Genomic DNA, 13,933 nt, shown 5'->3' with positions numbered 1-13,933 from the left:
TCACATCTTTTTTGTTATGTCCATAGAAAATCAATAGGGAACAAGATGCTAATTTCCGAGTATAAAAATGGCCATAACCTTTTTATTACTTGAGATATGAAAGTGAATTAGGTATCAAATTAAACATTGTTATGCTTTATCTGATGGGATAAATTGCAGACTTGATTTTTTAAATCTCAAAATTTTGTAACATTGCTACTATATCGCTAAATTAATCCCTAAACTGTTCCATAAAACCAGTACAGTTAATCTGGGTTGAATACCCTCTTGCACTGAATGAATCAATATTAGTGTCAGCTATACAGATTGTAAGCAAACCATCCACATCAACAAGAAGCTTTAAACCACTTCAAACAAACAATATTATTATTCATACCTGATATGTTGCTTAAGATGGCTGGATTTTTTAAATCCCTTGTTGCAATATGCACATTTGTATGGCCTATCCCCACCCAGTCCGTCAGTAATGATGCCATTTGCCAGATAATGACTGTACAACTGGCTATTCCGTGGGGTTTGCTGGATGAGGCCTACAGGGAGAAAAAACAGGAAGCTTTGAAATGAACTTAATTTTCATACATTTTTAAAGCTCTGAATAAATTCATGGTTTTATTTCGGGCTCAAAGCATAAACCTGCAGAGAAAAGGATTATGAAAGGAATGATGTCACTAGACCAGATCCAGAAAGCATCTGCATCTCGACTAGCATGTCCACCACCACCATAGTGTTGAGTTGCTCTATCTAGAGCTTTGCAACGTATTACATCCAGATCCAGAAAGACAACAGGTGCTCAATGTGCCACACCACTGGCAATCAGCCATCGTATTCATTTCCCAACATTCTTTGATTGATCCCACAGTATAGCATTATGCAGTTATTACTTGTGAATTACTGCCTAATTTCATACTTAAATTGCAGCAAATCAAAATTCTGTAGTAGCATTCAAACAAGAGGTCGTACAAGATCAACATTTACAGTACCAGGCAATTTCTACTTAAATATTGCAAACATACTTATATTCCAACAGGGTGTTTTATCTGCAACTCAACATCAAAATACTATGTTAATATTTTTGCAGATGTGCAAGTGATCTTCAAACCTGAAACAGCACCCCCTACTTCAGTGGTTGGGAACCTACAGCCCCCGGGTCGAATGCGGCCCGTAACCCAAAATCATCCGGCCCACAAGCACATTTTTTTCCCGTAGTCATCTGGCCCGCAGACTTCCTTCATCTCCGTACCTTCCGGGCCCGAGGCGCCCAGGCGCGGTGATGCAAGGAGGCCTGCGCTGGCGGCCGCAACTGCGGAGCCGCCGAGCGCCCGAGCAGGACCGAGCTCTGGCTGTACTGCATCCTGGGCTTCACTATCGGGATCAGGGTTGTCAATACGCCGAGGGCGAGTGAGTGTGAGTATTTGAGCCACCGGCTTCAGGACAGAGCCAAGGCAATGGCCTGTAGGTACGCCGTGTTCGTGAGTACCCGTAACTAGGGGCCAGTGCTCCGGGTGGCGTCCTCGAAGGGGCAGGATCTATGTGACACGTGATTTGATGCCTGCCATCCAGGGTAGGATCTATGTGAGCACGTGATAGATGTGGCCCGCCATCCGCTCAGACATGTGTCCTGGTCCCTCTGCAGAACAAGGTTGCCGACCCCTGCCCTACTGTGATATTTCATAGAAACATAGAAATTAGGTGCAGGAGTAGGCCATTCGGCCCTTCGAGCCTGCACCGCCATTCAATATGATCATGGCTGATCATCCAACTCAGTATCCCGTACCTGCCTTCTCTCCATACCCCTTGATCCCCTTAGCCACAACGGCCACATCTAACTCCCTCTTAAATATAGCCAATGAACTGGCCTCAACTACCCACTGTGGCAGAGAGTTCCAGAGATTCACCACTCTCTGTGTGAAAAAAGTTCTTCTCATCTCGGTTTTAAAGGATTTCCCCCTTATCCTTAAGCTGTGACCCCTTGTCCTGGACTTCCCTAACATCGGGAACAATCTTCCTGCATCTAGCCTGTCCAACCCCTTAAGAATTTTGTAAGTTTCTATAAGATTCCCTCTCAATCTCCTAAATTCTAGATAGTATAACCCAAGTCTTTCTTCATAAGACAATCCTGACATCCCAGGAATCAGTCTGGTGAACCGTCTCTGCACTCCCTCTATGGCAATAATGTCCTTCCTCAGATTTGGAGACCAAAACTGTACGCAATACTCCAGGTGTGGTCTCACCAAGACCCTGTACAACTGCAGTAGAACCTCCCTGCTCCTATACTCAAATCCTTTTGCAATGAAAGCTAAAATACCATTCGCTTTCTTTACTGCCTGCTGCACCTGCATGCCTACCTTCAATGACTGATGTACCATGACACCCAGGTCTCGCTGCATCTCCCCCCTTTCCCAATCGGCCACCTTACTTCACCTTTCAACTTACATCAGCTGCACACAGCAGTCAGATTTTGCACCCGTTGGTTAACATTCCAGATTCTGCCTTATTTGAAATTAAAATTCAGAAAACACTGGTGGTACCTAGCAGGTTATTGAAAAGGACCAATTGTTGTTGGAAAGGGAACAGCAATGAAAGTCCATTATCAAGCTGAATTAAAAAAATAAAGCCACATCCTTTCTTTTACTGAGTGGAAATTTTGCCCGAAAATATCATCTTATTTTCTGGGCATCAATAAATTGTACAATTCTATCAGTTTACGTTTACAATTAAGATTTTCTGCATTTTAATTATCTAAACTCATTTCAATTGAGTCTCATCGACTAGACAGAAGTTCGGAGTCCTTTAAATCTGGTCTGTCCAGACACCAGAAGTAAACTGGTATCACTCTGAATCCACGGGTTACCTACATCTGCGGTGGTCAGCTCCTATTCATTTGTTATATTACAATAGACAACTTCTATCATGCCTAAGCTTAAAATGTCTCTCAGTAAGAAGTGCATCAGTAAGAGGAAAGACTGGGAAAAGAAATGCTCAGAACAGGAAAACAAACAGTTAATAGGCTTTTGAAAGCATCAAAGGAAGTCACAGATAAAAAAAAAAATAGGTTGGATAAACTGAAGCAAATAGCAAAGTAAAGGAGCAAGGATTGTGAAGAACAAGGAGGATCACAAGGGATTGAGAAGCCAGCTAGGCAGGTAAACACCCTCTAGTGTGTAGCATATGTATATCTCTATACTTATGAAACTCTCATCTTGTATGAGGATCTTCTCGAAAAAAACGACGCGGTAACGATAACATTTTGACATATTCCGTAGACATTTTGCCCGTGGAGTCCAAACTCGCCTTACCTGAAAATTCCATGCTTTATTTCTCGTTATTAATGAAAACGTTAAAAAAAATCTGACAAAACTTTGAATTTAAAAACGACTATCTTTCGCTGATGACGTCACAATGAGTCTGCGTGCCTTTTTCCTCGGGCTGCGAGTGACGTCACCCCCCCAACCCTCCCTCGTTCCCCTTGTTATTCAAAAGACGCAGCCGGAGATGAAGTCGGGCCCTGGACTGAAGACCAAAGATCATAGCTGAAGACAGCGGCGGCCAAACTCGCGGTCTAATGGTTGCCGTTCGCCCACTCGCTTGCCTGCCCGCTCGCCGCCTCGCTCAAGGTCCTCGTGTTGGCACATGGTGGGTAGGTTGCTCTCTGACTCTTTTGCTGCCCTCTCTATGCCCCTCTCTCTCCAGCCGCGCCTGCGAGTTGGGGGCTATGCGTGAGTGGATAGGGTGGGGGATGGGGGTAAAAGGAACAAATTAATAATATTAATATAATATCAAGGGTGGTGGTTAGTGTGTGTGTGACGCCACAGGCCCCCCCCGCAACCCAACGAGTCCCACTTGGTCTAGTATATTATAAAAATCAAAGACTGCACACCTTTAAGTGTTCCAGATCAACCTTTGTGATAGTTATTAGCGCACTTCAGATTTCATCAGATTACACAGAAACATACAGCAGAGAGAATTCAGCTAACAGGTTGATTCAGATTACTCTAGCTGTGGCCGGCAGCTCCAAAAAGAACTGCCTGCATTTACCTGATCTGAGATAAGTCCTGTTGTTATGACCAGGACATGCCGCGTGTGACAGATGCCAGTGCAACTCATACTCGGCTCCATTGCAAAACCCGATATGGAGAGCAAAATCAGAGCCTGTTGTGCTGAGAGTCCAAAACGCTCATTCCAGGCCAACAGATCTGGCATATGATCAGATCCGGATGGGGATTACTTGTGTAGAGGTGAGGAGCAAGGTTATTTATTTTTCCATTTAAGTCGTTTCAATGATTTCAATTATTTTTTTGTTTAAAGTTCATAAAACGAAATTAAATCTAATTTTTTTTTTAAACAAATAGATTTTGTTTCTTTTACAAAAAATAAAAATTAATGTGCAGCAAACAATAATTTTTAGATGTCTTCGAAAACCAGAGATGTTTCGAATTCTTGCCACAGGTGCACAACCTTTTATCCGAAAGCCTTGGGACCAGACACTTGTCGGATTTCGGACATTTTCGGATTTCCGAATGGAAGATTTTTAGTGTAGATTAGGTAGGTAGCGCGGGCGGCTTGAAAAGTCTGGAGCAGCTGCCTCCTCCCCGGAGACCGGGAGAATCATTGCATAAATGTTAGTCAGTTAGTTTGGAGGGATTTTATGTGGTGGTGGTGGAGTAGGGGTGAAGGGGGAAACTTTAATTCTTAGTCCCCTACCTGGTCGGCGACTCCCAACCTCGCGGAGCTGGGGGCTCCGTCCGGCCGCGGGCGGCGCCGGTTGGAGCTCCGACCCCGGCAACTCTACCCCTGGCTGCGCGGCCCCAAATCCAGCGACGCTCCGCGAACGTTGGGAGTCGGCGGCCACAGCGCTCCGGAGCTTGCCGCACGGCGACCCGGTAAGGCATTGCCCGCTCCCCGCTGTTATCCCAGCGCTGCGACGCTGCCGACTCCCGACATTCGCGGAGCTGGGGCGTCCGGCCGCGGGCCGCGCTGGATTTGGAGCGCCTCGCAGCCAGGGGTAGAGTTGCCGGGGTCGGAGCTACAACCGGCGCCGCCCGCAGCCCCACCGGCCACAGCGCTGCGGAGCTTACTGCACGGCGACCCGGTAAGGCATTGACCGCTCCTCGCCGCTCCGACCAGGTAGGGGACTAAGAATTAAAGTTTACCCCTTCACCCCCCCTTCACATAAAAGCCCTCCAAACTAACTGACTAACATTTAAGCAATGATTTACAGATGTTTAAGCGTCTCCCGGTCTCGGGGAGGAGGCAGCCACTACAGTAGTACAGACCTGGGTTGACCGTGGGTCGTTTCGGGTCAAGTTTGGCGCCAAACGCGAGCTTTGGTGCGCAGACGACATCTGGAAAAAATGGCCAGTTTTCGGAGTTTTTCGGTTTCCGGAACACCGGATAAAAGGTTGTGCACCTGTATTAAGAGAGTGCTGCGTAGGTTCACAAGGTTAATCCCCGGGATAGCGGGACTGTCATATGTTGATAGAATGGAGCGACTGGGCTTGTATGCACTGTAATCTAGAAGGATGCGAGGGGATCTAATTGAAACAAATAAGATTATTAAGAGATTGGACGCGCTAGAGGTAGGGAACATGTTCCCAATGTTGCGGGAGTCCAGAACCAGGGACCAGTTTAAGAATAAGGGGAAGGCCATTTACAACGGAGATGAGGAAATACTTTTTCACCCAGAGAGTTTTGAATCTGGGGAATTTTCTGCTGAAGGAGAGTTAGAAAGAGCTCTTAAAGATAGCGGAGCCAAGGGATATGGGGAGAAGGAGGGCACGGGGGGTACTGATTGTGGATGATCAGCCATGATCACAGTGAATGGCGGTGCTGACTCGAAGGGCCGAATGGCCCACTCCTGCACCTATTGTCTATTGCAACTGTTACGGAGCCCTGACAGATCTGTTACAAGGGAGAGTTCTGCCCCAAAATGTGTCTCCTCTCAGTGTATTGTGGGAGCAGCAGCTCAGCAACTTGCTTCCTCGCTACCAAGGATACCTCCAGAACACAGTCAGCTCAAACTGCTTTATTGCCAGTCCAAAGGTAGCCATGGGTCTTAGGTGATTAAATTTAGCTCTGTTTTGCCTTGTAATATTCAACCTATCTGTATCCATCGATCCCGACACCTGTGCTATTTACACATGGAACACATATTCTCCTGAATATCCTCTCTTTTTAAATTACTATCTTGTTGTGTTCTTTTCTTAAAATTGGAATGTTTTCTCTACATCAAACCCTCAGAATTCTAATTATATAAACTTCCAACCAGTCTTCCCTTGGGTAATAAGGAACTGCGATGCGGGTTTAAACCGAAGATTGACCAAAAAAAAGCTGGAGTAACAGGCAGCATCCGCAGTTCCAAACTGGAGAGAAGGAACGGGTGATGTTTCAGGTCGAGTACCTTCTTCAGACGGAACGTCACGCATTCATTCTCTCCAGAGATGCTGCCTGTCCCGCTGAGTTACTCCAGATTTTTGTGTCTATCTTAAATCTTTCCTTGGGCGTCTCTTGTTAGAGAGTCCCACGTTTAACTTTTTCTCTATGGCAGATGTACGATTTATGCAGTCAAATTCCCGATTCTTTACGGCATTCACCAAAGATTCATTAATTTTCTGTGCAATAGGGAATAATAAGAAACATATCAAATTTAAACAATGCTTTAACTGATTTATTCAACTACGATGGTTTATCTCAAGAAAACTGCAACTTTTTTCTGTTCAATATTTTTCTCAGAAGTGTCAAGATGAAACAACATAAACATCATGGATGTTACTTTTTGTTTGTGTACATCAATTAAACCATGTGTTTATTGTTTTACAAACTCTTAGTCATTTGCTATTGTACACTATGTAATCATTATCTTGCATTTGCAACATGTTTACGTATCACTGTATGCATTATATTGCAATTGCTGCCTATTCTCATCAAGTTACATATAATAAAAAGCTTTACCTGAATCGGTGATGAGGATAGGCTCCTGGAGTGGAATATCAGTTAAAGTGACGCTGTTCTTTAAAATCCGCATCTTGGCTGGTTTGCGTGGAAATCGTTTCTTAAGCTGCAAGTTTTTGAAATGTGAAGCAATGTGACTTTTGCGATGCCCTGAGGTCCTGAACTTTTTGTCACAGTGTGGACAGTCAAATGGTCTGGCTCCTGATCGCAAGAACAGAAGAGCAATAGAAAAATAGAATTGGATGATCTTGTAAAATGCAGTATTAGTACAAATCAGGGCAAAGTGCATTCCCTTTCTAGATACACATTTTATTCTAATAACCTTGTGCATTTTGTGCATTCTAGAATAATTCCTTTTTTTTTTAAAATCATGATTCTTTGGCTCATTCCAATGGCAAAGGTGTTGAAGATATTGCACAATGTGGAACAAAAATATTCAATTCTTGATCATCGCCAAGTCAGATCTTATCCACCACAAAACTTCAAAATGGGTGCTATGTGGGAGATAACTGATATTCCTTCAAGATTCGAAAGGTATTCCCAAGTCCCAATAACGTCATACTGGAATCATATGTGTTTATTCAGCCAAATTGACCTCCACACACTGCACTAAGGAAGGATAAACGTATGGAACTTACAAAACAACAACAGATTATTTTTTATAGAGCACAAGAGCATGGCTGACCACCCCATCCCAACATCTTGCAAAGTTTTATAAATATTAGCCTGAACATATAAAATGAATACACAGAGCCTATGATAACCATCCCTGGGGCTTTCCTTCTTTTTATCGAGAGGCCTATGCTTGAAGCCAAAGTTAAATGGCTGAAATGGGTCTGGAGATACCAGGCACAGTCCTAAGCACATTTTGCTTGAACTTGTCTAAAGCTCTCTTTAAAGGGCATGTCTGGGTTATCATTGCAACAATTCAAATTGGTGCGTGAATCATAAAGATACCTGTGTGTAGCCGAAGGTGCACTTTTAGACTTCCTTGAGTAGAAAACATCTTTGCACACATGGGACATCGGAATTCCTTGATGCCAGTATGAGTCTTCATGTGTGCAGTGAGGGTACTTTTTACAGCAAAAGCTCGGAAGCACTGAGTGCACTTGTAGGGCTTCTCATGAGTATGGATGCGAATATGTCGCACTAGATCGCTAGGCTTTTTAAATTCTTTAGTGCAATATGTACACATGTGCCACCTAATTCCATTCACACGACGGACAGAACCTGAGAATATAGAATAGGAATCGTTAAAGCTAGAATTATTTACAATAAATCTAATTGAATATACAAATGCAATATGTACTTCCTCCTCATTGCATCAACATAGTTTTAAAATCAAATTATTTCATAATTTCCCCAAGCCAAATCTACAAATCCCATCCCATGTATATGCATACAAATACATATATACACACACACATAAACATACATACACACATATACACACACACACACACACACACATATACACACACACACGTACATACATATACATACACATATATATACACCCACATATAATAAAACATACTAATAATACATAAATTAGTAATAATACATATTACCATATAATATAACCATATAACAATTACAGCACGGGAACAGGCCATCTCGGCCCTACAAGTCCGTGCCGAACAAATTTTTTTCCCCTTAGTCCCACCTACCTGCACTCATACCATAACCCTCGAGTCCCTTCTCATCCATATGCCTATCCAATTTATTTTTAAATGATACCAATGAACCTGTCTCCACCACTTCCACTGGAAGTTCATTCCACACCGTTAACCACTCTCTGAGTAAAGAAGTTCCCCCTCATATTACCCCTAAACTTCGTCCCTTAATTCTGAAGTCATGGGGCTCAAAAGGAAAAGCTTGTCCACATCAACTCTGTCTATCCCTCTCATCATTTTAAATACCTCTATCAAGTCCCCCCTTAACCTTCTGCGCTCCAGAGAATAAAGACCTAACTTATTCAACCTATCTCTGTAACTTAGTTGTTGAAACCCAGGCAACATTCTAGTAAATCTCATCTGTACTCTCTCTATTATATTAACTAGTGTTGTTATTTGCATATTAGTTTTCATGAGTTTTTCAATTAATTTTCTGCAGTTTCCAGATTCCTCGTGTCCCCGGGACTGGCTGCAGTTCCCAGGTCGCGAAAACGAATTGAGAAAAAATACCCCTGCAGGCCAGATGATTTCGGGTTACGGGCCGGATCCATCCCATGGGCCATAGGATCTAAACCTATCCTATCGATGTACCTGTCAAAATGGCTTTTAAATATTATTATACCTGCCCGTTCCATGAATCTACCACCCTCTGTCTGAAACTTGTCTTTGTCAATCTTGACATTTTATTCCCAATATGATTTTTGATTCACACATAATCAAGGTTTTTAAAAAGACAAAAATATTTGTGCATGATTCTTCACATCCTAAAATCACACATTACAGGAGATTGTCCTTCAGTCCATTTGGTGTTTGTGCCAGTTTGCGGGCAGACCCTGCTTTTCCCCAATTGCTCTACAATTATTTTGCACTTCAAGCCTTTACCCAATCATCCTTTGAAAATGGACACAAAAAGCTGGAGTAACTGAGTGGGACAGGCAGCAACTCTGGAAAGAAGAAATGAGTGACGTCTCGGGTCGTGAGGAAAACATCACCCATCGAGTCTGAAGGGTCTCAACCCGAAATGCCACCCATTCCTTCTCTCCAGAGATGCTGCCTGTTCTGCTGAGTTACTCCAGCTTTTTGTGTCTGTCTTCAGTTTAAACCAGCATCTGCAATTCCTTCCTACCCATCCTTTGAAAATTATTACTTAATATTCCTCCACCATTTTAGATAGGGCATTCCAAGTCACAGCACACAAAGTGACTTTATGGAAAGTGACTTTATGCAAAGTGATTTTGTCAACAGTTATTAACTTATGCCATTGGCAATACTCCTACTTACTCCAGAAAAATTCCATGAACATAATTAGGCATCTCATACGTACCAAAGGACTAAAGAGATAGTTTCCGTCCCCCCCCCTCCGCCCCCTCCCCCCATCTTATTCTTACCGGGATACAACATCATTTTTTTCACCACATCCACATTCTCCTTGCCAGAAAGCTTTTCCAAACGCTGTTGGTGTGACTGTGGAGCAGAAGGCTGGGTCTGTTGAAGGGGTGTAACCTGTGCATCCTGCGACTGACTTCGGGATAACAAAGCCCTCGGCTGGCCAGACTCCGACTGATGAGCTTGAATGGGAATGGTAGTTAGCCCACTGTTTTCTAAGGCTTGCTGTAATTGAATTTAAAGTTGTCTTTTAATAAAATCTCATTTAAAAAAAGCAAGTAAAGGTTAAATCTATCTCATACAATTACATAAAAGAGAAAAGGCTGGTTAATGTGATCTGGTTGAAAATATACGACAAGGATAACTTTGACAGCAATGCAATAATTGTTTTACTTTATTTATTTATTTTTAAATCACAGCTTATTAAGAATATCAAGGGGAGCAATAGTTACAGCAAAAGGGGGCATATTAAGTAGATATGGTCTACATTCAGCCGTGAGACATTTGATACTTAAAACAAATAAAACTAGATCATTTTTCTGTTATTTTCATTACAATTTAATCCAGGAGACCAACATGCTCTCGTGTCACCAGTTCACTTGTATCGCCAGGATATTTTAGAAAATAAAATAGAGATGGTGCTTTTTTAATTGTCACTTGCCTGTCAGTTCAAAGAATCAGAAGCTAGTTTGGCATTGCAACACAATTTCTACAGTTGGTGAAGTGGAGATGGAGAACTCACTTGCAAGATGTCCTGATTAATACTGCCCTCTATGGTGATTTGTTGCACTGGCTGCTGAGACTGCGACCCCTCTCCAGTCACTTGCTCGGACAGCTCCAGAAGCTGCTGAATAACATCAGTCACTGCTTGTGCTCCTTGATGACCTCCGACCGATGTTACTGGTGATGATCCAATCGCCTGCCATTGTAATTTAAAAGAATAAGTAAATGAAACCCAATCTGCAATTCATACATGGTTACTATCATTCATTGTTCTTATAAAACAGTGGTCTAGCCTCAGATGGAATACTATGTTCAATTCAATTCCTCAATAGGGATGTGATAGCATAAGAGAAAATAGTTAAGATCATGATTGCTGGTATGAGGGATGACATTTACAAGGATATATTTGAGAGATTGGGACCATTTCCTTTAAAGGCAGCAACTTATGATAAGTACAGACTGAGCCAACATTTCATCTTAACAGCCAATTTGTTTTTAAGATATCTCAGAGGCTCTTTAGCACCAAGTTTTTAATGAATACTATCTTACAGCCAAAATTAGAAGGAACATTTTCTTTATTAAAAAAAAGGGAAGGCTGAAGGGAGATCTGGTGTTGATGAGGACCACCTTGAATTTTTATTTATCGTCTTCTCCTGCCAAGTTACAACGGTACAGAATCAGGATGGCCGCATTAACAGGCTGGTTTCACTGAGCTTTAAATATTTACACCTTACATTATTTAATGATGCAAATATCAATAGTAGAAATATCCAAAGCAACTCTCTTCAAAGTGGTCTCCTGCAGGAAGCCTGGCTTAAAAGGAACTAGTATTGAAGAATACATGCAATCTTTCTTTCAAAACCGATCTCGTTGAAATTTAATAATATTTGTGGGAGCTTGCTTGCATGTATGGGATATTCATAAATCGTGTGATAGTATACCGATGCCACTTTCAGCACTCATCCTGTAGCTTTCTATGCCATGACATTTCAAATGCTAACCTAAATATTTCCTTAATGTTGGGAGAATATCTGCCTGTGCCACCTCATGTTCTTCTTCTCATCCCCTCAAAAATATGTTGCCATAAATCTATGTCCTCTGGATCTGGGCCTCTTTAACACTATCTACACAATGTCGCTCATTTTACTGTATATCTCAATCAAGTCTTCTCTTCAGTCTTCTCTGATCCCAGGAAAACAAACCCACCTATTTAGTCTCTCCAGAAAACCATTAATTCTTCATTCCAGGCAACATCTTTATGAAATTTCTCTGCCCCTTCTCCAGTGCAATCACATCTTTCCTATAGGAATTGAGACCAGAGGTGCACCAAATACTTCAGCTGGGGTCTAATTAAACCAGTAAGGGTCCCCATGTTCTCCAGCACTGCTGCCCGACCCACCGAGTCACTCCAGCACTTTTTTTAAAGTATAAATGAACTGAAAGAGAATGAATTGTGCTACGAGGACAAACTATTTTTGTGCAGAATGCGTTTTGAATTTGAAATGCAATGCCAATAGACATGGTGAAGGCAGGCTCAATCTTGTATTTCATGAGGAAATTAGATCTACGAGGAGAAACAAAAATTGCAGGAGTGTGTAGGTGGAATAAGTGAGTTGCTCCAGTAGAAAGTTGGCACAGACATAACAAGCCAAAAGGGAATACAAGATTCCCTGAATAAATGCAGGAATATTCTAGCAAGCTGAAAGACCCAGGCATACGGTATACTTGCTTTCAGTGGTGGGGGGGTTTGGAATACAAAAGTCAGAATAGTCATGTTGCAGCTATATAAAACTTTGGGTGGGCCACACTTGAAACATTAGGGAAATGTAGAATCAAAGAACTGCCGATGCCGGTTAATACATAAAGTGCCACAAAGTGCTGGAGTTATGCCCGTCCCACTTAGGAAACCTGAACGGAAACCTCTGGAGACTTTGCGCCCCACCCAAGGTTTCCGTGCAGTTCCCGGAGGTTGCAGATAGTGGAAGCAGGTAGGGAGACTGACAAAAAACCCCGGGAACCTCCGGGAACCTCCGGGAACCGCACGGAAACCTTGTGTGTGCGCAAAGCCTACAGAGGTTTCCGTTCAGGTTTCCTAAGTGGGACAGGGGCATAACTCCGCGGGTCAGGCAGCATTTCGGGAGAACATGGATAGGTGAGACCTGAACGTCTCCTATTCATGTGCTCCAGATATACTGCCTGACATGCTGAGTTACTCTAGCACTTTGTGTCCTTTGGAATACTGGGTGTAGTTCTGGTTGCCACATTATAGAAAGGATGAGGAGATTTTGGAGAGGGTTCAGAAGAGGTTCCCTAGGATGCATGGATAGAAAAATATCAGCGATATGGGCGAAATTGGACAAACCTGGATTATTCTCTTTAGAGCATGGAGGTCGAGGGGCACTCTGATAGAAGTAAACAAAATGAGATGGCCGAGGGCCTTTTATTCCCCCCGCCCCCCAAGGTGAAATGTCAAATACGAGGGAGTAAAAGTATAAAATGAGAGGGAGACATTTTAAAGAAAATGTACGCGTTTTTGTTTACAGAGGTGCCTGTGGCATCTCCCCCACGTCAGGGGAAGTGGTAAAAGCGGATAGCAGTGTTTAAGCAACATTTAGACAGGCACATAAAACAGACACAGAATATATGGATATCGTGCAGGTAGTTGAGCAGTTTAAATTAGCATCACAGTCTGCACAGACTGTGGGCCAAAGGGCCTGTTCCTGTGCTGTACTGTACTGCTGTATGTCCTAGGCTTAACTCTATGCCCTGAAAGGAGCCATTACTGTAGTCCGAGTTTGCAGAGCAATGCCGGAGACTGTTGTAATCATTCCTTGCACAAATGCTGTGAAAAAGGAAAAGCAGTGCTTAAAGGCAACACTTTGCAATGATTGAGCGAGTAGAACTTTGATCGCAGAGCACCTTATGATGGAATTTGACTTAGTCGCTATATATCAATGACCAGGAAGATTTATTGTGTATTACGTACCTATTTTTTATTAATACCTGCGATGTGAAAAATGAGGCCACATTATAAATATTATTACCCTCAATCTCAATACATTTAAGTTATATATAACAGTTTTGTCCACGGTGATAAATTGCAGGTGCCTGCAGTTTGCATGCATGCACAAATACCAGAACTAAATGTACTGACATAATCTCCTTTCAATAATACTGAAGAACATTTGTCAAATTATAGG

At 42.6% G+C, this 13,933-nt stretch overlaps 1 protein-coding gene across 3 annotated transcripts in view; it reads right to left on the bottom strand.

Moving 5' to 3' along the window:
* The window catches only part of LOC129696661 (zinc finger protein 236-like), a 142,417-nt gene that overhangs the window by 77,378 nt on the left and 51,106 nt on the right, over positions 1–13,933 (bottom strand). For all 3 annotated transcript variants that reach the window (XM_055634752.1, XM_055634753.1, XM_055634754.1), the window contains 5 exons: positions 10,753–10,929; positions 10,013–10,235; positions 7,906–8,178; positions 6,949–7,149; positions 377–530 (listed from right to left, as the gene is read on the bottom strand). In XM_055634752.1, coding sequence (XP_055490727.1) covers positions 377–530; positions 6,949–7,149; positions 7,906–8,178; positions 10,013–10,235; positions 10,753–10,929 — 1,028 coding nt within the window. The remainder of the gene's footprint in view (positions 1–376; positions 531–6,948; positions 7,150–7,905; positions 8,179–10,012; positions 10,236–10,752; positions 10,930–13,933) is intronic.

This window comes from Leucoraja erinacea, chromosome 4, assembly GCF_028641065.1.
Source record: "Leucoraja erinacea ecotype New England chromosome 4, Leri_hhj_1, whole genome shotgun sequence".
In the NCBI taxonomy this organism is placed as follows: Eukaryota; Metazoa; Chordata; class Chondrichthyes; order Rajiformes; family Rajidae; genus Leucoraja; species Leucoraja erinaceus.
Note: the sequence above shows the minus strand (reverse complement) of the source record. Positions and strands in the feature narration are given on the sequence as shown.